Raw genomic sequence first — 24985 nt, forward strand, 5'->3', positions numbered from 1 at the left:
ATTCATTCTAAAATTATCAATTTCAGCCCCTCCAATAAAAAAAAAAACACTCATCACATCTTTTTTCATTTCATCAGGTTTGACTCCCCTTTGCTTCAGAACTGCCTTCATTCTTCATCACATAAATCCAACAAGTTCCTGGAAACATTCCTCAGACTTTGGTTTATATTGATATGACAGCATCACACAGCTGATCCACAGATTAGTCAGCTCCACACCTGTGACATGAATCTCCTGTGACTGTGGAGGCTGCCTTGAACTCCAGGCCGCCATCAGGAGATGGGTACAGTGTGGTCATAAAAGGATGGACATGGTCAGCAACATTACTCAGGGAGGCTTTGGTGTTTAAATAATGCTCATTTTGTACTAAGAAAATAAGAAAAGATCATTGCACCCACACAAACAGCCTGAATCACTGGTATGAGGCAGGATGGAGCCACACTTCCATGTTGTTTACATCAAATTCTGTCCCTACCATCCAAATGTGGCAACAAAAATTAAGATTCATCAGACCGGGCAACAATTTTAGTATCCTCTGTTGTCTGACTTTGGTGAGCCTGTGTGAATTTCAGCCTCGGTTCCTGTTCTTAGCTGACAGGAGTGGCACCCAGTGCGCTCTGCTGCTGCTCACTGCTCTTCTGCATACCATACCTCAGTCGTATGAGAGGTAATTTGAGTTAATGTTTTCTGTTTGTTTAAATTAATATCTGCTGGGACATCATAAGTTGTTGTTGTTGTTTTTTGTTTTGTTTTGGGGAGTTTGTTTTTTTGTTTTTTACAAAAAAAGAAACAGGTCAGTCTAATTTATTCAGCAAATATTGCTGTTTTTCACCCAAGAATGTTTGTCTCTATGTGGCAAAATTTGAATTCCTGAATTCTGAAACTGCATAGCGAGAATTTTTATGTATTTTTACTTACTTACTTTGTCTAATCTATGTCCACATGGAAAATCATATATGTACATCTAACCCAAAAATATCCAGCTGGTCTCCTTAATAATCATGCTCTTTATAACGGTAAGAGTTAACTGATAAATAAATATCAACAGTGTGTCACCAGACGGTTAAAGGCATGTGTCGGGTTATTGATTGATTGATTGATTTTTCTGTAGGTGTTTGAGCTTCTCTGAAAATGCTGGCGACATGAATTGTCACTCTGAGGAGGCCACACAGCCCTGGAGAATCTCGAATCCACTAAACTGTCTTCAGGGTTTTGTTTGTTCCCTGTGATGCCGCTAGATGTCACACAACCAAACACCAGCAGCAGCTGCTGATATAACCTACACACCACTGAGTATTTCTCCATCTATTAGGTGTCATGCATCCAGTTTAATAGCTAGTACACGTGCAGACAGTGAGTCATTAATTAATTCTGAGGAAACTTGAAGAAGAAAACGATCCAGTGTTGAGATCCGTGCGTCACCGGGTCCCCGGCGGTGGTGACGCGTACTGCTCCTCAGTCGTGCTTCGCTTCAACCCGGCTTTAAAAAAAAAAAAACGGGCCAGTGAGACCGCTCACCGATCGCCGATTAACACATTAATTGAGCCCATCAACCAATCGTTCGGTCGCGACCGTGGCGCCTCGCCCACGGCATGACCTCCGGAGTGACGCGTCTCTCCGATGAGAGGGCGGAGGGAAGAGCGCCGGAGGAGATGCGCATATCTGCAGGTCTCTAGCGCTGTCGTAAAACAAGTGTCGGGAGCAAGTGAGCTAAAATTAAAGCGATGCCAGGAGTAACCAAGTACAATTTAGTGGATGACGCGCAAGATTTGAGGATCCCCATGCACAACGAGGAGGTGTTTAAGCATGGGGTGTGCTTCGAGGCAAAGGTAAGAAGCCTCTGCAACAGATTGTACTTTCTGGGCAGCATTTCAGGCTTGAAGACCAGCGAGTCCTAATATGCTAAACACTGTTATGTGGGCTTCTTGGGTTTCAGATGTCGTCTTATATTTCTTTTTTCTTTTTTTTCTTGCATAATTGTGTGTGTTAGTTTATTGTTGCGTCTTCTGATCATGCAATAATTTTATATTTTATATTAAATTTCCCTTTATGACTTTATCATTTTTTAAAATTCATTTTCATAATCTTGTTTCAAGGATAATACAAAGTTTTGGTTTAGTGCAGATGAATGAGACTGACTGCACTGTGGGAATTATGAACAGTTCTTTAAGTTTGACTGTTTTGTCTCTGGTCTGCACTAATAACATCTGTAAAAAAAAAATCCACATAGTTTGTTCGGACGTGTTGTCCTCTTTGACCAACACTTATATAGCCAAATTCATAATTTTATGTAATGTAAGACAGATAAAAACTGCAAATTGCCAAATCTGAGAAGGTAGAATCGTCTATATTTGATATTTGCTTGAAAAAATAATGTGCAGTGTAATTACAATTTTATACGTAGTTGTCTGCTTATCCAAAACTGTGTAAAAAAAAATCTGCTGACACTGGTTCAATCTAAAGAGGAGACAGTGTGTCATCCCAGCACTCCCCAAGTATTCACTTCCTTAACAATCCCGTCTTTAAACCTTTCTCTTATGTTTTGCAGTACATAGGCAGTTTGGAGGTGGGCCGCCCCGGGAGCCGAATGGAGATAGTTGCAGCAATGAGGAGAATCAGAGTAAGATTTCCCTGAAGCACACACACTTTGCCTCTTTGACAAAACCCACTTTGAAACACTGGTGACGTTCGCTGCACGTTCCTCACAAGTTCCTTTCTCTGTGCTCGGCGTCCCCTCTTTACACATAAATGACCTGTCTGTGTAAAACTACACAGTGGGCAGATTCAGTGGGCCGTCAGGAGCAGTTTAAATCAGGGCAGGATTCGTAGGGCAGCTTGGATTTTCTGGCTGAGGAGAGACACGGCGCACAGGGATATGTTTGATGCCATCAGGGGAAAAAAAAACAACATCCTTCAAGCCTCTTTTTGTTACGATCATGCAAGGCCGCTGGAAACAACACGCGGCCTTGTCATTAAACATCACTGCAGTGTTACAGAGACACTCGGGGAGGAAAGGATTTAGCTGCTTGTCAGCTGTTGCATCTAATCTAACAACCAAGTTTATGGTGTCACTCGGAGATCGGCCGCCTCCCCAGTGACACCCAAGGAAAGACTTAATCCTGATCCAGCATCCCGTACAGTGGGCGATGCTGGTCATTTGATCACACTGGCAAAGATGTAGGGATGCTGTGTGTGTTTGGATTCCCCTTGTATTTTCAGGCATCCCAGTAGTGTGTGTGTGTGTGTTTGCACATTTTTAGAAAGTAGATTCTAAACTTGCTTTTATGCATTTTGGAGAAAATGACAGACACGTTCAACAGAGCAGCTCAAATGGAGAAAAAAAAAGAGAGAAACCCACACAATGCACAAAGCAATCCAACCGCTGAAGGCTTTTCTCCTGCATTTTAGCTTTTATTTATCTGTGCTTAAGCAGACAATGTTAATTCACTACAAAGCTCCTATCTAAAAGACTGTGAAATGCTTCGCTCTAAGTCTTTGAAACAAACTGATAATAAGAAGGCAAACGAGGCAAAAAGAGACAAATGATGAAAATACAATAAAACTGAAAAAAAAAAAGATTGTAAATGTGTGTGGGATTAAGATGGATAACATAAAAGCAGGTTTGTAAAACGCTCGGGCTGTTTTTGAGCTCTGTTATCACACAGTAATTAATAGTCTCTGCTTCTGGGGGAGACAGACTGTGAATATTCAAAAGCTAACTTGTCCTTAAAGCACTCGCAGTGGCTCAGGGGGTAAGACGAGAGGTGAGCTTCCACAACCTGTAGCATTATTTTGTTCGGGGGCGGTTTCAGTGTGAATTAGTTTCAGGCTCATATGCGTGAAAACGTGGCGCGAACGCTTCATCTCCCTCTGACAGCAGCGTGTGCGGAGATGGATGGTCCTGGTTTATGCAGAGCTGCATTAGCCTGGATTGCACACACACACACACACCACAGAGATCAATGTCCTTCACCTGAGCACCTGCATCCAGTCTGCATGTGGGGAAAAAACTCACACAGCAACAACCAGATGCATTAACGGGACAAGACCAGATGACAAGGACACAGGTCGCAGGCTTGCATGGTCAAACCTCTCTGGACTAAAATCAGCTCCGCCTCCAGTTTCTGATGAAACTAAGAGAAAGCTCTGTGTTCTCATATTTACACAAACCAAAGGAAACTTGACAGAGAATATCCAAGCCTGCTGCACACGCTGGGCAACTGTGTGTGTGCTGGAGAGTGATTTCATCAAACCTTATCTGATCAATTAATAATCTGATGTTGGACTTTGTGTTTTCAAAGCCAAACATGTTATTTCATACAAATCTTTCTGTTTTTTGTTTTTTACCCTACATCCTATGACTGTAAGATTTGGAGGACACACTGTTAATCAAGCAGAGGGATGAAAGCGTCCCACACATGTCCGCCTCCGTCTGGGAAGTCAGCCTTTGAAAACTTAAAAAGCTCCCAGAAAGAGAAACTGACAGTTTCTCGATGTTTACGCCATCCCAGTTTTCCTCCGGGGAAGAAGACAGTGAAAAAAGATAGCTCCTGTCCGTGTGATCCCTCCGCTTCATCGAGCTCCATTTCTGCAGGACCATAAATATATTTAATGCGAGTCAGACCGGGTAGTACTGTAATGAGTTTGCTTTGATTCAACTTTTGGATTTGTTGTTTATTCTATCTATTCTTCCTTCACAGTATGAATTCAAGTTGAAGAACATAAAGAAAAAGAAGGTCAACATTGTCGTATCTACTGACTTCGTCAAAGTGATTTTGCGCAAAAAGAGGAAGGTCGGTCTTGCACAACCACATATGATTTTTCCATTTACTTGTTTTCACACCTTGAATGACATCTTTGTTTTAAGTCACAGTTGTCAGCGTGAACCTGTGTGATTTTTGTCTTGCAACAGAGAAAAGGGTGGTCGTGGGACGACAACACCATCTTGGTGACACAGGATCCTATCTACAGGTGGGCCCTCTCGACTGTAACAAAGTGTACATGTCGCTCTGCTGGAATATGTTTACATGCATCCAAAACACAACCTCCCTGTCAGGCTGTGCAACGAAAAGCTTCATTTTAGTACCCATCTCTTTAAGATGCACATCTCGAAAAGTCCAGACGTCTCATCCTCATTCCTCATTTGATGTGACAAAAGCTAAGAAATGCAGGCTCGTATTTTAAGAGCTGCCATCATAAAACTTTGGTGAAAATGAAGTCTGCGTGTGGCTTTTAACTTTTCTCTCAGTGATCATTTTACTTGTCAGATCCAAAATCAGCATAAGTGATTTAGCTTTATGTGATTTTTGATAGGGTTAAAAAATAAATCAGGACATTAGCAGGGCAGAGCAGCTGGTTCATACATATCTCAGGTTTATGTGGAAACTTTAAAGTTAAACTACAGTATGCGGTGTAGCGCTTCATACATTTGCTTGCATATGAAAAATCCTCTGGAGGAAACACAAACCCAGCCTCAAGCTGGTGTTCTCCCAGTGCTGCTCCCAAGCTGGGATAAATTCTTCAGATGCTGTGAGTGCGTGAGAATCAGTTTTTCTAAATAAGTCACAGAAGAAAGGCCTGGATTACAAAACAAGGTCTTTGAGGCTGTTTAGTGGCAGCGTTTTCTACTGAGGAAAAAAAGCTACATAGCAGGGAGAAAAATGAGCACTTTACATTAAAAACCAGCTCAATCAAACACCCAATTTAAAAAACAAATTGACATGTTTTCTTGCCTCAACAGGATCTTTTACGTCTCACATGATGCTCAAGACTTAAAGATATTCAGTTATATAGCCAGAGACGGACAGAGCAACATTTTCCGCTGCAACGTGTTTAAGTCTAAGAGAAAGGTAAGCCTCACTGCTCACAGATCCCAAAACTACTGCAAACATAAATGACACATTACCTTTCATTACAATGTAGCCCTCTCCTCTCCTCTCTGAAGATAATGGTAATGTTAGCGACATTAACCAGGCAGCTTAATATTTCTATTCCTGTTAACATACGTTACTTTCAAAAATGACAATTAGCCACCGAGTCTCCATTTCCTTCATTTTCCTCACAAATGCACAAAAAGGGTTAGTTTGCATTATTTAAAGGCTGCTTTCAGAATATCTTCACCAGTTCACCTTGTTAGCAAATAGCTCTCTATGCTAACAATTTGGTCATTTTAGGAGGCTCCTAAACTCTCTGGCTCACAGTCTGATGAGGGCAATGATACCATTTACCTGAAGATAGAGCTTCACAGAAATAAGGGAAGCAGCAAGCCAAACTCTATTCAGTGGAAACAGAATTAACCCTGCCAGGATCTCTGAAGCTCGCTAATTGGCGTGCTGTTTGTTTACTCCAGAGATAAATGAAATGTTAACTTGACAGCTGCCGTTCGTTTGGACTTTTTTTTTTTTTTTTGGCTGTTCGGCTTGCTCGTCTTGTAGGCGCTGTGACGTCACGCGCTGAGTTTTGTGCTGATTAAACAAGATACAAACAGAATGTGTTAATCAGAGCACTGCTCAGAGGCTTGTAGGGTTTTTTTTCCCTTTTTGTTAGAGGCAACATGTCGACTCTCTTTTTCCCAGCCTTCAATCTCTGTGAAAGGCTAAGTTGACATGAAAAAGACTGGATGGTTCTGTCCGTCTTCTCATCTAAAACCACCTCTGAGCGAATGACTGAAAGTATATTTTCCAGTGTTTTACTGTTTTAGCGATTCAGAAATAGACAAACGTCTTTTGCAGATTTTTTTCTTTTTTAACATCAACAAAAGCACATTTATTTGCATTTCCAGTTCAGCTTCTGAAGCATCTGTTAATAGCGTTCATGTCTGTAATCTCAGGGATGTATAGCCATAGCGCGCACTTCTAGAATCAGACCCTATATGGCTGTGCTAGTAAATAACTTATGAAAAATGAGAGGCGTGTTCTTCTCCACATATCTGCATATCAAGCAGCGTCAAATTTTCCTCCACGACAAAGACTGAGCATCACTGAGGTTGACTCCCATCCCTTCACCATGGATACCAGACAGACAGTGGCTTAGTGAAGCTGAATACTAATCGTTCTGGTGGGAAGCGAAAAGAAAAAGGGGCATTTTCGCTCCGCGCTTAAAGACATTTTCACTACAGCTGAACCAAATACACATCACAATGTTAGAGACATGGTCTGTGGTGCTTCTCTACCTCCTTGGGGCTGTTGAGCCTTATCTGGTTGTTGCAGGCCAAGCATGTGTGCTGAGTAGGAGGAGATGGACCAGCTGATAAGAGGAGATTTGATTTATTTTCATCACGGCATGTTGCAGCGTAGCAAAGCTTCGATGTCAGCTCGGTACACCAACACAGCCTTTTGTGCTCAGCCCTCGGAGGCCTGTCAGTTTAACCTGACAATTTTAAAGAAGAATTAAATTCTGTATCGATTGAGAAATATGACAAATTTCCTTACAGTGTTTTTGCTTTTGCTGTTTTATATTGCTATTTCACTTGATTGAACTACTTTCAAGCTCGAGTTGCCTTGAAATTTAAAATGAATGCCTGGAGGCAGGATGGTCCTCTAGAGGCAGATATCAATAAATGCATTTCTGTGCCACTGTTCAATATGGAAAGCGTCACCTGTAATGAGACTGGGGAAGGATATGGTGGATAAAGTTTAACTCCGGTGGTTTAAGGTTGCTGCCTCTGGACTGCATATTAAGGCTTTATGAAAAAAGAAATGCGAGGTTGAGCTGTAGATAGATAGATCTCCAGGCTTTCCAAAGGCTGCTTTTTCACTTGTTTTCACTCAGAGAAGTGTTGTTTTTTTGGTTTGTTGAGCCATCCAAAAATTAAAAAGACACATAACTCAAAGGATGAACCACTTTGTTATTAGCAGCCAGTTGCAAAACCCAAAGCTTTAGCTTTAGCACCCATTTCTTTAGCTGAATCTACTTAAAATACCAAACACAGCACAGTTTGACAGGCATGAAATAGTATTTTTGAAAAAAAAGCTTTCAAAGACCTATTAGCTGAAAAATTGTTATCTTGATATCTTGGCATGAGGAAAAAATCTTTAGTAGAACAACATCTGAAAGTCATGTCTTTAAGAAATAGAGAAAAAAACCAGGACAGGCCTGACAGAGGACCTGAGAGATGCATCTGCACAGAGGAGGTCAGGAGAGCGGTGTAGCCAGTGAGTGTCTACAGCAGTCTGTAAAACACGGTGGAGGCTCTGTCACAGTTTGTGACTGTGCTGTTGGAGAGCATGCCAAAACTGATGTCATTTTTCAACATGACACTGATCCCAAACGTACTGCCAGTGCAGCAAAAGAATGAATGGAAAAACAGTTATGGATTGGCCTCAACAGAGCTCAGACTAACGAAGCAGTGTGTGAGCACGTTGACAGAGAACAGAACAAAAGGCAGAAACATCCAAAGAAGAGCTTTGAATGTCTGAAGAATACTTAAAGCAATTACAAGAAATCTGCCTAAAAGAGTCCAGAGTTGTACAAACTCTTTTCGCCTTTTATATCGTATTGCCATATATGGTTGCATTTTTGAAACACTGATGATGTAGAAGTCTGGAAAACTGATGAATCAAATATTGACACATGACACTTGTTGCAGTTCTCCTCTTGTTGAGCTAAACCACTTTGCAACCATTTGGGTTTTTTTTTATTAAAACACTAAAACAGACAAATATGGACAAATGACAAATGCAGATCTGGCTCTGACAACCTAAAAAAATCAAGAAAAAGAAGCATTAAGCTGTTTGTTCTTAAGACTAAAAACAACATGTAAACTAACTATTTATTTAACTTGATGCTTTCCTCCGTGTTCGATGTTTCACCATACAACAGATTTTGATCTGAATGTGCATCAGTGAAAACAGTTATACACAAGAAATCGTGAATATGACCATTTATCAGTTAATAATTAACTGAGAATAATATTCCTAATCATGGGCAGCGCGGTGATGAGCACTGCTGGGTTCTTTCCGTGTACTCTCTTCCAGCTTCCTCCCACTCTCCCAGGACATGCTTACCCTAACAAGGATAAGCGGAAGAGAATGGATGGATGGAATTTCTTTCGTTTTTGATGCCAGCATGTACATTTGTACTTGCTTGATTTTTATTTTTCTATTCAAAGAGGCTTATTGTAGGCCAATCATTTCACTTCCCACATTTGTGGTGTTTCACATCATTCAGAGCTAAGTGTGTCATATTTCAATTGTTTCAATATGCAACCCTTTCCAGCTAACTGTGGAGATAAAACAAAGAGATTACAGTAAAATAGTCGACATTTTTCAACCGAGGGTTAATACTGTGTATTTTTTTCTGTAACTCTCTGGGCGTCTCTCCTCCTGTGTATAATTAGGGTTTGTAATTAGTGGAAAATCAAGTTTTAGGACATGCTTGTAAATGTCAGGGTTAATCTCTAATGGCTTTTTCTTCAGATCAGATCCTAACCCTAGCACAGTTACCAAACATTTAAGACGAGTTGTAGTCCTTACTGTAATGCCATTCCTGCGACCCAACTAAAAAGATCTTAGTAGTTAATATTTGTGTCTAATTCAAATTAAATTGAACCTCCTATACTAAAAACAGCTTAATTATCACTCTGCCATCAAATTTACTTGCTCCTAAACTACACCAATCATCGCTGTGACAGCAGCATGTATACAAAAGAGATACACAAGGACAAGCAGCTCAAGTCCTCCCAGCATTTGCTGTCCTAATTTGTTTTCTTTCTCCTCCCTCCGTTTCCGTCTGCCTTCACCTCCTGCTTTGCCCCAATATTCCCTTTCCTCCTCCTGCTTGCATTTTTCATCTTCTCTCTCGTTACCTGTGCACAATGTTCATACACTCGCTCTCTCTGTATTCGCTTTTCTTCCTGTGCAACTCCTCTGGGGCCTCATTTTCTCCCCAACTGTGTACTTTCATTTGTGCATCCACCCTCGTTGGCCTCCTGCTGCTGTTCTCTCAAAACTTCAACACACACACACACACACCATCTTCTTGGTGTCTCCACCCCACCCCCTCTCACAGTCTCAGGCCATGAGGATTGTGCGGACAGTGGGTCAGGCGTTTGATGTGTGTCACCAGCTGACCCTGCAACAGAAAGACGACGAGCAGGAGGATGAGGAGGGGAAGGCGGAGGAGCTGCAGGCGGTGCCAGGTGACTCACACCGACAAACGCAAACACACAAATCTGCATCCGCAAAACCACTCCCTTCTCTCTCACGTCTTCCCGTTCTGCTTCTGTCACACAACACAACGCACACAACGCCCCCCCGCCCAGGCCTGCGACTCCTGTTTCTCTCGCTTTCTCTGTTATACAAGCTAAAACTCGGAGTGAGGCAGAATCAAACAGTGGCAGTTGAGCACACCTCTGTGTGAAAAGATGTCATTATTCTCCTCCATTTTTTTTTCAACTTGCCACTTTGAATGTTGAAGCTGCAAATTGGTTTTGGTTAGTTGTGCGAGCCCACTGATCAAAGCCCTTTTTTGTGTGGGCTGCTGCCAGCCGACACTGTTGCTGTCACTGCCTCTAGATATGTTGCGAACTTTAAAGCACAATTTTTTTTTTTTATAAAGCATGACAATCCATCCTGTGCATCTGGTCTCTGCAGCAAAGAAGAGGTTTGCATTGTCAGAGGAGACAGACCTTGAAGCCACTACAGAGGAGAGCATTGAGTGCGTCTCATCATCAGACCCGGAGAAGAGTAAAAAGGACGAGGCTCTTGGTAATGATGGAAAGGTACTGTTGCCCTTCATCATTTCAGCATCGCTGTTATGAAACATGGAAACACAGAAATCCTGCAGGGAGATGATATAGGCACACTTACATTTTATTTATGGATGGGTATGGCACATGGGTGGGTTTCCCATGATGCACTGAGCGTTTCTCCTTCAGTCGTCTCCTGTATTTATACACCAAGTTGCATTTAGTCCATTAAATTTTTAGTAATTCATTTTAAACTCTGGCTCTTTCCCAATGTGTGTCTTTTGCTCTGTCTTCCTCCTCTCATCCCCAACCGGTCATGGTAGATGCCCCCCCTCCCTGAGTCTGGTTGTGCTGGGGGTTTCTTCCTGTTAAAATGAAGGTTTTGTCATGGACTGGCCGTGTAAAGCAGGCAAGATAGGACCCAAATGTAGACTCACAGAGGCAAAACTGAACTCAAAAACACAGCAGAAAATGCAAAACTAACTAAACTTAGAATATGCATGAAACTAAAGAGGCAGGTAGGCAGAGCACACGGCAGGGAATGAGGGAGAACATGACACTGAACAGAGGGAAGGCTTAAATACACAGGGAATGACGAGGGAACAGAAAACCCATGGGAAACTCAGCTGAGACGAATTAGACACAACGAGACCAGGAAAGCAAAAACTAAACACACTGAACATGGAACGCACGTCTTTTACAATAAAACAGGAAACATGAGCTTGACAGAGGTGTGGAGGAAAGGCAGACGAGAGGTAGCGAGGGAACACGAGAGCGATATGACGAGCTGGAGAAACACGGATAAACATGATAGGCGGGGGGAACATAGAATGAAACACAAGGAGGGAAACCAGACACAAGGACTCACACAAACACAGACACACAGTGAACAAAGACACAAGGAGGAATCTAATAATCAAGGAACTAAACAGGGAATATGAGAAAATATAAAACAGACTAAGACTACTATTGAACCTAAAACATAATACAAAATATCACTAAAACAAAAGAAACTCAAAATGCTGGGTCAAAGGGACCCAGAACCATGACAGGTTTTCCTTCACGCTCATAGACAGCTGACAGTTCTCTTTTCTCTTTTTATGGTCTCTGCCTTGCAGTGTAAAGCATCTTTAGGAGAGAGTTTAGGAGGTGTATAAATAAAATTGAAATGAACACAGCAACTATAATAAAGAACTATAAATGAGTCATTTTTACTATTAATAAACAATTATTTTGTCTTGTAAGCATTTCATTAGGATTACTGTTAGAAAAATAACCAAGGGCAAGTTACCTATAGTAATCTACACTATACTACTATTATAATAATGCTATAATAATGTGGGTGGAGCTTTCTCAAATTTCTGAATATAGCCCAGGATGTTATAGGAAGTCATGTTTAGATATGACACATTTAAAATAGTATGTAGTATCATATTGTATTTGTAGGCAGTGTTTTTCACAGATCTTATACTCTTGAAGTCAGGTAACCACAAAATATGATCTTTAAATCAGAATGTGCAGAACAAAAAAGGGACTTTTTCTCCTATTTTGTACCTTAGTTTAGTTAAAATACGTCAAGCACGTTCCCATCCTTCAAGTTTCATTGTTAAAAATACCAACATATCTTTAATTTTTCACAGAGGTATACCTCTGGTTTTTGGTTCCATTGTCTATAGCTTTAAATGCCAATGAGCTGCTTCAGGCCATGACATATTCTAGAAAACCGCTCTCCTGTTTTTTTCTGTAAAACCTTTTTTCATTGATACCAACGGGGCATTTTCATTTCTTGAAAAATCAAGCCAACTGCAGTTCCTCTTGGTGCCACTGGAGGCTACCTCCAAAGGGAGTGAGCCCCCGATCCTGCCATGTTGAAATAACAGCTTTACAGCATAAAAAACATGTTTACAGACTGGTACAGCGTGTTTTGTCCCTGGATAGTTTCCCCCTGAATAGAAAGTGTGAGTGTGGTAAAAAAAAATAAAAAAATTATGACTCATTCGCTTTGATTATTGATTTGGACTATTCCGATATTAATATTATGCCTTGCTGTGTGATAGTGACCATCCGATACGTTTGTGCTTCAGTTTTGGAGAATAAAAGTCTAATATTTCATTAGTCTATTACATAGCACTAATTAACAGATATGTGGGGGACACACATGTGTCCCAGCAGACTAAACCACAAACTGAGCCTCCAAACTAGATAGTTATACAAGCAAGGTATCTATTTACAGTTAAAGCATGAAAGTAAATACAAGGGAATTATATGAAAGGAAGCAAATTTGACATCAGTATCTCAAAGACAAAAGTAAAAGCACTAATTAGCAGATATTTGTGTCTCTGCATCGCAGCCATACAGTTTATGAATGTGGCTTACTACCCAAGTAAAGGAAAAAGTACATTTTTAGCTGGTAAATTTGCACTGCGCCCTCTCATATAAGGTAAAAGAAAAGAAAAAACAGCTGGACAATGGCCAAAACGCCAACAAAATAAAGCTCCAAAGTGTGACGTCACTGTGGCTACATCCATGTTTTAGAAGAACTGGTCTGAGATATTTAGGAGTGAGCAGAAGCAACTTATGCGTGTTAACTATGGGTAGGAGTGGCTGTAACTCTGGTTTCCTCCAGAACTGTTGATTAGTTAATCGGCTATAAATTATCCTTAAGTTTGAATATGAATGCAAATTAACTGATGACCAGAGTCGACGCCACCTCAAGCCCGGTGTCCATCCACCCATTTGTTAATCCTGAATTAGGTTACCAAAATATATAGATGATAGATGGGATTTAAAAAAAGTCAAAAATATTGTATTATTCAGTGCTTCCTGGAGTCCCACAGCTCACAGATGGGTAGTTTGCTAATTTTAAAGTTTGTCCTCATAAAAGCTCAAAAGGAAGATCAGAAAACGGCTCAGAGCTCAGAGGGATGTGCGGTCTTGTAAGCAATCATGTCTTTAAGGGTTGCTTGTGAAGACGGGCTCTTCAATATTGATAGGATCATATGGTTTATTGATGAAATCACAGCCAGGATTTCTAAGTGCTGCTCTGCTCGTCCTGTGATGTCGGACAAGCCGCTCTCTGCTATCTGCCTGTCTGCTCATTTTCCCACCGAGTCTCTGAGGAACTGTCAGCTTTATTACTCACAAGAGAGAAAACCGGTGTTGTTCTGACGAGGTGTTAATTGGTTCAAATCGAACAGTTATTAAGTCTAATTGCACAATGACCCAAGAAGAAGGGAATTTAAGCGTCATAGTTTTTGCGTTACTCATTTTCCTGCAGCATTTCATCAGGTCTCACGTGCAACCTGTCTCATTCCTGTGTTTGTAATCTGAAGGTCAAGTGTCCTTCACAGTGAAGTGTTAATGACAATGGAGTCCAACATATTGATTTCTCATCTTTTTCTTGACAGATAAGACTTTCATGTCAACAATTCCTGCTGTAGCACTCCAGCATAATTGTGTGAGTCATTCACCCCAGCAGCAGCGGCCCATACAGTCAATACACATCTATTTATAGAAACCCTAATTAAAGCACTGCTTTCACAATTAGATTCAAGAATATTAGACAATTTTTTTATTCTTATTGGACTAAGGTCATTTCTTTACAGTATATTTATCATGCTTATGTTAAAAAAATGCCAGTCTAAATATTAGACTTTGATTTATCACAGTGCCTCACACACTTCAAGATAATTCCATCTTCAGCTCTAAAATGTTGGTAAATTTCATGCCTGTCGTCAGGACCTCAAAGAAAAAATCAAACACCAAGTAGTAGAGAGTTTACAGAAGAACAGCCAACACTACAGAATTTTCCATCAGCAGCAACTTCAACAGAATAGCGTTTATTGATTTTTATTTGCTGTGAAATACAGTTCCCACTTTGATATTTTCTTCATTTATGCAACTTGACGTGGTAGATATTGCATTGATCGCTTTCCCGCTCGCTCCAGGCTTGCTGCACTTCACTCTACCTGCCTGCACTTCAGCAGCATTGAGCAGTAAAAGTGGATTCACATTATACACACATTTTAAGAGATCATCACAAAATTCCTTGTAGACACCCTAAGCATCAAGCAGTGAGGATATCTAAGAAACCATCTGTGGATTTCTCCATTGGGATGAAAGCACACAGGCTCCTTGCTGTCAGTGCAGCATCTCTTTGCATTTTCCTCCCTGAGGAGCTCAGACTGGCAAAGAGAGGCTTTCAAACCACTGCTGTAAACATGCTTTTACACATACAAACTTTCATATATTTTTGCTTTCTGCTATTAGTCACGTAGGATTGTGGGTTTTGCTGCCTTATATTTTGTTCTCTGTCGGTGGCCAAGCTCTGTTTCTTCCTGATGTCAGGGACTAATGCCGACTTCAGCCTACAGCATATCAGCTTAACACAGGTTGGTTATTCGTGTCCGGAAAGAAACCAGAGTGTCAACTTACTAGTGTGCCTCATATAATGTGGCATAATGGATAAAAGCTAAAGCCAATTCATGGGCAGACCAATATTATCAGCTGATATCCGGTGTTTAAGTCTGATGTCATTACCCGTTTCCGGGTCCAAACTCTGCTTCAGGTCCCAAAGTCAAACAAACACTGTGGCATCACTGAGAGTTACAAACTGTATAAATTCTTTCATCTTTAATAAAATAATCAGTGTTGCTGCTCAGGTGTAACAATTAAGTTTAAAATCCAGGCATCCATGAAAACAGAATTTATGAAGTTTAATGGAGTTAGATGTTAGCAGGGCGTTAGCTCGCTAGTTTCCACCTAAACATAATATACTATTGTCTGACTGAGTGATTTCTGAAAAAATTTAAACGTACAGCTCTGCTATCACTTCCAACATAAATGAAGACAGGAAACTAAACAGCAGTGACGTTTGGAGGGTTACTGAACTTGTAGCTGGTATATAATGATGTGCTACGTGGTGGCTAGCTATGGCTAGCATAATATAAACACATTAGCACAGTGAAGCTGGAGGATGAACGCTAACTTTGTTTCCACTAAACGGTCCAATCTTCAGTCAGGAGAACAACTGAGATAATTCATCCACAATACAAGGTTAGTCGTCAATATATTGCTGCCTGGGCTGGGCTGTAGTTATCTGTCTTTGAAGGTTCTCAGTCATCCAGGTCATCGTTCAAAGATGGTTGTTTACAGTGGACATCGATAGCTTCTTTCACTCCTCTTTCAAAGGTTTTAAAAACACAACCGCTTTAATAACCGAAGAGTAGTTCCAGACAATTACACTGTTGTCTAACTATCTCTCTTCTATTAATGCATTAGTGTAATACAACCAAGGTATGTGGGATCCACTTGGACAGGCAACCAGGTAGCAAACTGGACATTGTCTAAAACATCATTGATAAGATAAGATAACCTTTATTAGTCCCACACGTGGGAAATTTGTTTTGTTACAGCAGAAAGTGGACAGTGCAAAGTTATATAGCAAAAATTAGTGAACACTGGAATAGAATAAGAATAAGATACTGTACACAACTGTAATTGAAGACAGTATATAGCATAAACAAAGCAAGCATAATGAAAGAGCTGTCCCCAACACACACGGGGGTGTTGAGGTGGCAGATTTTTAAATCACCAAATATTGTTTCGCTGTCGGTTTTAAAACTCCTACATCAGTCAGATTCTGAAAGATTCAGTCATTTAAAAGCAATCTCACTTAAATGTGAGGTATAACACTGCTGGATCATTTGTCCATGATTTTGTTAAAACCTACTGCTCTATTTCACGATCTCAGATAAGCATAACAGCGTTTACTTATTTCAGGAGTCCTCTTCATGCCCTTCAGGTTTTGTATATTCCAGCTTTGTCCCTTTGAGTGTTTTTCACGACTCACTAATAAAAAATTACTTCCATAAAGGATAGAGCTGTGCAGCTTCAATCATAGCTCCTCCTGTGAGACTCATCTCTCCTCACTCCTCCATCCTCTGGGTGTATTTTAGGATTTGAGACATCCTCCATGAGGATATGCTGAGATGGATTTCCAGTTCACAGGTAGGAGGACAGAGGGAACTGAGAGGCACATAACAGAGGAATCAAAAGAGCTACTTTGGTTGCCGTTGTCCGATTGTATTCTTTTCTTGGGAAACGTTGATTTGATCCCGAGTGTGTGTGTACTCCTATATGTCTCTCGGTCAGGAAAAGCCAAAACAAGTCTATAATTGCCTACTCCTACAAAAATACTGTGTAGTCTGATCCCAGCATAGTGGTTGTCAAAGTTTGTAGATAGCAGTCTTTATGTGTGTAGTGAATGACTAGTGAAAGTGCTTCAACTCAGCTTGTAGAAGTAGTGGAGCCTAAATCACCATCATTTTATTATTCATTATAGGTATCTGATGACCCGTCTCTTCTGCTGAGCTCGCCCATCCTTGGAGCCTCTGTGCTGGCTCATGCTGCAGCAGGGGGATCCTGCTCTGCAGAGCACCAGGTCCACTTCCTTCAGAAACAACTGCAGCAGCAGGAACAACAAGCACTAGCAGCTTCAGCGCAGGTAATTTTCCCCTTCTGGAACCTCAAAGAAGATATTTTCACCTTTTAAGTTTGTGTGAGTCTCTTCATGGGAAAATGTGTTCATGGAAAATTTTACCGTAGTGCAAACTTCCACAACGGCAGTTTTGAGTATAGCAGCTGTTTATGTGTGTCTGCCTGTCTGTGGACAGATCTTGTAGCGCGATAGTGTTGAAACCACGCGAGGTAGAGCCATTAAAACGTCACGGAAGTGCAGTTGAGATCGAAATGAAGCTTGCATTTAAAAAGGGGTGTGTTCCGACCCATAAGTGCTGAGTAAATGAAGCTAAAAATATCCACGAGTATTTTTAAAGCAGGTGATCTCATGCCACTGTGACGCTATCGCACAATTTTTTTCTTCTCCTCCTTTTTGTGATGAAACTCACTAACTGTATTGATGCACACAGTTTTTTTTCTTTTTTGTGCACTGAATCATCAGCTGTGATGCATTTAATAAAAAATCACAAACCTTGAAGAATTCACCGTGTGCCTGTGTGCATACCAGCATCAGTTGTTTTAACCCTTTAAAGCCGAAACCCTGAAATAATTGGCAGAAAAATTGTAATTTGTTGAAAGTGGAGTGGTTATTGAACCTTCTGGACATTTTTTTAAAGAAAAAGATTTGCATTTATGAGTTTTCATTCTGGGTTATGTAGAGGTATATGTCTAAAATATGATCTGCTTGATGTTACGGGGTTAAAATATGCTCAATAATTAAATGTGCTTTACTTAATGTAACTGAGCAAAGGCTGTTTGACACAAAACTTCCTGATCACATAAAAAAATTATCAAAACCTCCCAGGAAACAGGACATGAGTATCTGTATTTATGATTATGAAATTCACAGAGCGCTTTCAGACACTAAACCTTTACATAAACTTTGAACAGTTTCAGGTAACACTTCCCGGGCAGTGGCATTTAAAAGTTGTATGTCTGTGTGTGTGTTTAGGTAAATGTTTTGCAGGAACAGCTGTCGGTGGAGTTGTGTGCTCGGACTGAAGCCCAGGCCAGAGTGCAGAGGCTGCTGCAGCAGAACACAGACCTGCTGCAGCACATTTCCCTGTTGGTCAAACAGATCCAGGAGCTGGAGCTCAAAGCTGCGGGCCAGTTAACATCCAGTGAGTGGCTAATACACTTTTGTAATTGACTTTCCACTCAGATCATTTTCTCCTTTAAAGTGTAGTGTAGATTTTTATTTGGCTGCCTTTAATCTTCCTGTTTACCTCCGATCTGATCTGTAATAAAAACGTTAAAATTTCTCCCTATTTTTCTTTACTTTTAATTAGTTTCTTTCTTTCCCATTGCGCTCATGTTCTTGTACTCCGTTTTCTCTCCTACTTCTGGCACACAGTTAATTATACTATGACAGCCCTCTTAGAGGGTACCGCTCCCCGTTCTCCCGTTCCAGCACAGACGTCATCCCACTCTTTGTAATCTCAGCTTTGACCAGTCCCCTCTTCTTACATGATCTGCATCTCTGTTTATATGTGATAATGAAATATCTTTTGTTCTTTGCTTAATCCATTATAAATATGTCATATTTGATCTCTTCTCATTTCTGTTTTCCACAGTGGGTTCCCAGGACAGTCTTCTGGAGATCACATTTCGTGCAAAGCCTCCCGGCGTTCCTCATGAACCCCCCACCCCTTCCTCATCTACAGGCCTGTTAGCAGCTCAGTCCCAGCTTCAGATTAGCAATAGTGCCTGGGTCTCTGTCCTGCCCGGGTCCTGCTCTCCAGGCACCATGGGCGCTGACACCATCCCCTCGGGGCTTAGCAGCAGCGGAGTTAGGCTTGAGTGCTTCCGCTTTGCTTCCCGAGCGGCAGACAGCCAGGAACAGGGACAGGACACAGGGGAGACTCCCAGCGACGGGGCCCCCGATGAAAGCTCGCTGCTGGGGGAGCAGGTCCTGGGAGCCCTGGAGTTGCTTCGTTTCAGGGAATCTGGGATTGGATCAGAGTACGAATCAAACACAGATGAGAGCGATGACCGGGACAGCTGGGGCCAGGGGGAGGGAGCGGGGGCCGACGGAGGAGCCCGACTTTTAAATGTGCTGAATGCAGAGAGTCTGCCAGACTGCTTGGGAGATGAAATGGCTGTTTAGTGGTGCTGTGAAAGCTGCACTAGGCAACTTTGAATCTATGTAAAAGCCCAATGGGAAATAAGTAAAATTCAGAATCTGAAATTATCTGTATAACGTGACAGAAAACTGCATAATCTGCAGGAATAAATTGCTTGTCGCGCTCAATCACCGCTGTCCTGGCAAAAGTTTGACATTTTTTGCCCTTTTGATTTGCACAGCTTAAGAAAATGTCCGTCTGGTTCACTGGTAGCTCTGTGGATTGTTATTTCTTGCTATTATGTAGTTGATATGTCACACTTCTGCAACACAGAAAAATGTAATGCATTACTTTAGAATCCGTGACACCCAACTAGGGCAGTAATATGATAATAATAATAATAATAATAATAATAATAGCAGAAACGTCTTAGAATCATTGAGCATGCTGTTTGCAAATCATCCATATTTTTGTTAATCCTTGGTAACTGCTATATAATAAATTTAGACATCATAATGTCTAAAGCCATGCTAGCTGCTCTATGAGGGTGAGCTAAATGCTATGCTAATATGCACACAAATGCTGTGTCAAAAATTGCTGTACTTCCATAATTACACGTGATCATTTGAGTACATGTTCAGAGTGCACTATAAGTACCCAGCTGATGGACTCAAAAAGTTGAGTGTGGAAAACTACAGTTTACAGTTAAAGTCGTTAAGAATGGAAGGGACTAAGCAAAACACTGCCTGAAAAGTGGAGGTAACTGAGTAGTTTCTCATGCATAAACTGCACCAAACAATTGTGAGTGAAGACTAGTCTGATTTTTCCATGCTTGCTTGACACAGCATGTGAAACCAGTATAAAGTTCAAAATGAATTTTTTTTTTCACTTTTTTTTATTGTTTCCTAGACTTTCAAAACCTGTAGATTTTTAAAAAATGGATTTCATCTATCCGTTTTTGTTTATTTTCCATTCATTTTTAACTAAAAGATGTCAAAATGAGTCTCTTATTTCAAGTACTGTGGTTTAGTGAAAATGGAAATAGATTAATAGCCATTGGTAGCACGCTAGTAAAATTCTGATTCTTCTAGGTTTTAAAGAAACTGTTGATCCGTCACGGTCCACACAGCTTTATCGCCACAGGCCAAATACAAAAAAGGTGCTCGCGTTACTGGGGCAGGTTTCACTGGCTTCCTGGACAGTTTGCGCCTCCAGGCTTGTGTAGCCCTGCTGAGCGAGTGTTTTCCCCTCATGGTCGAGAGGTTTGCTGTTTAAGAATTTCATGGAAAATACTGTGTTTTTCATTTGCAGTTTGTGCACCAGAAACTGTTCATTAAACAAGATTTTTCTGACAGTGAAGTTGAAAAAGCCCCATTGTTCAGTATTGATTGCGTGGCGTTTTTTTGTGTGCAAGCGGTGTGGGAAAAGCCTGCATCTTTATCCGGCGTTTCCCACACTGCGTCAAAAATTTGGTAGAAACATTCGTGCTGATGCTAGCTAGCAAGCTGAAAGTGGCATTCTCTGACCTAAGCACTTATATTTGGCACTGTGTGATGTTTAAGTGCTAAACTGTCATCTTCCAATAGAATAATATGTGATTAGAGACTCAACGGATTGGTGTTCACAAAATGTGGCAGCTAGCATGACAGTTGCACTAAAATGCTAACCTGTGCACAACTTGCCATGTTCAAGCAGTTAAAATTCATGTTATGACAGTATGTACATAGTGTATTTCATGTGAGCATATGTTTAAATTCAACCTGAGGCACAAGGGCAATTATTTAGTGTGTTATCATGTTCACAAATTTAACAAGTAGCTTTTAGCTATTATGTTAGCTAATAACTAGCTAAGTTAAACAGTTGAGGCTGGAATAATGTGACTTGTTTATTTGAAGCAGTTCATAAATTTGCCAATTTCTACAAGTTAATATTAATTTTTCAGATTACATTTTTATAAAATCAACACTACATACATGAAGTAACATTACGTACTGTAATCCTCAAAACTAAAATGTACCTTCTGCTTCTCGGCTTCAGTGCAGTGGGACATTTAGCACAGTGCAGCTTCATTCAAACCCTATTAGTCAGTACAAGTGCTGTGGTGTTGCAGGCTGTCTGAAAATCTCTGCTGTGTGTGTGTGTTTGATGATTGTTGTAATGTTTGGTTCCTTGCCTCTGAGAGCCACTCACACGGCTTTTTACACTGTGGTTTGATGACATGTCCAGCATGGACACAGTCATTTTTGCTGTTTTTTCATTACCGTCAAGAAAGAAAAAAGTCTGTTTAAACGTGTTGACATAGTTGGCTTTCTTGGGGAGGTTTGAGTGGGGACCTTGCTAACCCTCGCTGTGACACTCGTCTGTAATCTCATATACAGTGGGGCAAAAAAGTATTTAGTCAGCCACCGATTGTACAAGTTCCCCCACCTAAAATGATGACAGAGGTCAGTAATTTGCACCAGAGGTACACTTCAACTGTGAGAGACAGAATGTGAAAAAAAAATCCATGAATCCACATGGTAGGATTTGTAAAGAATTTATTCGTAAATTAGGGTGGAAAATAAGTATTTGGTCACCTCAAACAAGGAAAATCTCTGGCTCTCACAGACCTGTAACGTCTTCTGTAAGAAGCTTTTCTGTCCCCCACTCGTTACCTGTATGAATGGCACCTGTTTGAACTCATCATCTGTATAAAAGACACCTGTCCACAGCCTCAAACAGTCAGACTCCAAACTCCGCCATGGCCAAGACCAAAGAGCTTTCGAAGGACACCAGGAAAAGTATTGTAGACCTGCACCAGACTGGGAAGAGTGAATCTACAATAGGCAAGCAGCTTGGTGTGAAAAAATCAACTGTGGGAGCAATCATCAGAAAATGGAAGACATACAAGACCACTGATAATCTCCCTCGATCTGGGGCTCCACGCAAGATCTCATCCCGTGGGGTCAAAATGATCATGAGAACGGTGAGCAAAGATCCCAGAACCACACGGGGGGACCTGGTGAATGACCTGCAGAGAGCTGGGACCAAAGTAACAAAGGTCACCATCAGTAACACACTACAACGGCAGGGAATCAAATCCCGCAGTGCCAGACGTGTTCCGCTGCTGAAGCCAGTGCATGTCCAGGCCCGTCTGAAGTTTGCCAGAGAGCACATGGATGATACAGCAGAGGATTGGGAGAATGTCATGTGGTCAGATGAAACCAAAGTAGAACTTTTTGGTATAAACTCAACTCGTCGTGTTTGGAGGAAGAAGAATACTGAGTTGCATCCCAAGAACACCATACCTACTGTGAAGCATGGGGGTGGAAACATCATGCTATGGGGCTGTTTTTCTGCCAAGGGGACAGGACGACTGATCCGTGTTAAGGACAGAATGAATGGGGCCATGTATCGTGAGATTTTTGAGCCAAAACCTCCTTCCATCAGTGAGAACTTTGAAGATGAAACGAGGCTGGGTCTTCCAACATGACAATGATCCAAAACACACTGCCCGGGCAACAAAGGAGTGGCTCCGTAAGAAGCATTTGAAAGTCCTGGAGTGGCCTAGCCAGTCTCCAGACCTCAACCCCATAGAAAATCTGTGGCGGGAGTTGAAAGTCCGTGTTGCTCGGCGACAGCCCCAAAACATCACTGCTCTCGAGAAGATCTGCATGGAGGAATGGGCCAAAATACCAGCTACTGTGTGTGCAAACCTGGTAAAGACCTATAGTAAACGTTTGACCTCTGTTATTGCCAACAAAGGTTATGTTACAAAGTATTGAGTTGTATTTTTGTATTGACCAAATACTTATTTTCCACCCTAATTTACGAATAAATTCTTTACAAATCCTACCATGTGGATTCATGGATTTTTTTTTCACATTCTGTCTCTCACAGTTGAAGTGTACCTCTGGTGCAAATTACTGACCTCTGTCATCATTTTAGGTGGGGGAACTTGTACAATCGGTGGCTGACTAAATACTTTTTTGCCCCACTGTAAGAAATGGGTTTAATAAGCAGCTATACCTCTGAAAGTATGACCTTTTTTTCTGTACATTGTACATAGTAAAGTCTGATTAACTTAGCGATTCTATATATATTCAGCATGATTTTGTTCATAATGGTCTTCGTTCTAATTATGTAGTTAAAGATGATTTTCTCATTTGATTATTCTGTGTGTCAGAGGTGCACATATCACCGGGCAGGTGCTGCTACAGTCTTGTCTATGCTGTTAAAAACTGTAGTCGCTCCATACTGTAGGGATAATTCATTAATGCCGTATTGCGGCAGTGATAACCTGCTGTGTCACTGTTGCGACACCCTTTAAAGAAATTGTTTTGAAAATGACCTCAAAGTACAAATTCCAAAAAATATGTGATCTAAAAGACTTCTGGACGCCTTCATATTCTTGCAGCCAGCTGCCGCACCGGCTCCATCACGCTGACTGTGAGCCAGCTCTTTAAATCACTGGATTGGGGATGTGTTTTTGAGTTCTTTCCAAAATCAATTAATCTCGTCTTGGCCCTACTCCCTCCCCCATCCTCTCCTCACCTTCCTTTCCTCTCTTCCCTGAAGCTTATCACCCTGCACCGTCAGTCTCTTAACATTTCTCTTCAAGGTTATGTCTGTTCACAAGAAGTGTGCTGAAAATGAAAGTGCACTTACATCGATGTTTCTCCTCGTGGAATTAAATGCCCTTTCTCAAATGCCATCGGTTGTCACGTGTGTCCTCTTCGTTTGGTGAAACTTACAAATTGCTGAAATGTATCCAGGGTTGCTTCAAACCTAAATATGTCCCTAACATAATAATAAGCCGCATCAGTTTCTGGGCTGACCTTTTAGAAATGTTTTCCTCGTTAGTATTTCCAAATGCTTGAGAAAATGAGATGTGGTCCTTCGTGAGGCCGATGGCCCCCTATTATCGTTAGAGACACACCAGCTGTGGTCGTTAAACAGGGTCAGCTCCCATTAAGCACACTGCAGACAGAAGCAGCTTGATGTAAGCAGATAAGGTAGAAAATATGAATAACGTTAGCCATTACCCTCCCACATCCTGCCACGTTACCCTGCAGCTCCGGTAGTGCAGCTGCTGCTGACACAGATAGTGGGTGGCCTCCAGGATTTGGTCTCTACTTTCATTTGGTTGATTATACTGTAAAGAAAAAATGGTCTGCAGGCAGTGTTATTCTGTTCACACACACCCCTTCTGAATCCTTTCAGTCCCTTTCTCTGAACTCTGCAGGTGAAATGGATTGAAAAGCAGTTTTACTTTGTGTGCAGTGTTGTATTTATCCTTTAGTTTTGGTCTTTTGAGACAGACTGGAATGAAAATATGAGCCCAGATTGAAGTATCTCAATAACACTGCCAACAAAGCTTTAACGCATTCAGTGAAATATCTGAGAGTTTCAAAAACTGAACACCATAATTTGTTATAGGAATTCACGTTTCCTCGATATTGACAACTACTGATTGGTAATCCATCCAGGCTCTCACCCCATAACGGCTGTGATAGGCTTTCCACCCCTGTGACTCTGAATTTAGTAAGCAACAGAAAGTTTTGCAAGTTAGACTCACTTTTATTTTGTAGTTTGTGAGTTAAATGTTGCTGGATGGACTGCCACGAATTTCACTACATTTATGCTCCCCACAGGAAGAATACTGAGCAATAAAAATTCCTCCAGAGCATTCGTCCCTTGAGGTCACAGTCTACTTGTTTTTGGACTTGTAGTCAGA

At 41.2% G+C, this 24985-nt stretch overlaps 1 protein-coding gene across 1 annotated transcript; it reads left to right on the top strand.

Annotated features, from left to right (window-relative positions):
• Positions 1–993: 993 nt before the first annotated feature.
• On the top strand, positions 994–23956 carry LOC120727803 (carboxyl-terminal PDZ ligand of neuronal nitric oxide synthase protein-like). Its single transcript, XM_040022325.1, has 11 exons — positions 994–1829; positions 2549–2620; positions 4701–4793; positions 4913–4971; positions 5741–5849; positions 10009–10138; positions 10593–10720; positions 17031–17192; positions 18159–18327; positions 18781–21646; positions 23253–23956. Exons 1-10 carry the CDS (start codon positions 1725–1727, stop codon positions 19311–19313), a joined length of 1560 nt encoding a protein of 519 aa, XP_039878259.1. The 5' UTR covers positions 994–1724; the 3' UTR covers positions 19314–21646; positions 23253–23956.
• The last annotated feature ends 1029 nt before the right edge of the window (positions 23957–24985 follow it).

Source organism: Simochromis diagramma, unplaced genomic scaffold (genome assembly GCF_900408965.1).
Source record: "Simochromis diagramma unplaced genomic scaffold, fSimDia1.1 OVJJ01000205.1, whole genome shotgun sequence".
In the NCBI taxonomy this organism is placed as follows: domain Eukaryota; kingdom Metazoa; phylum Chordata; class Actinopteri; order Cichliformes; family Cichlidae; genus Simochromis; species Simochromis diagramma.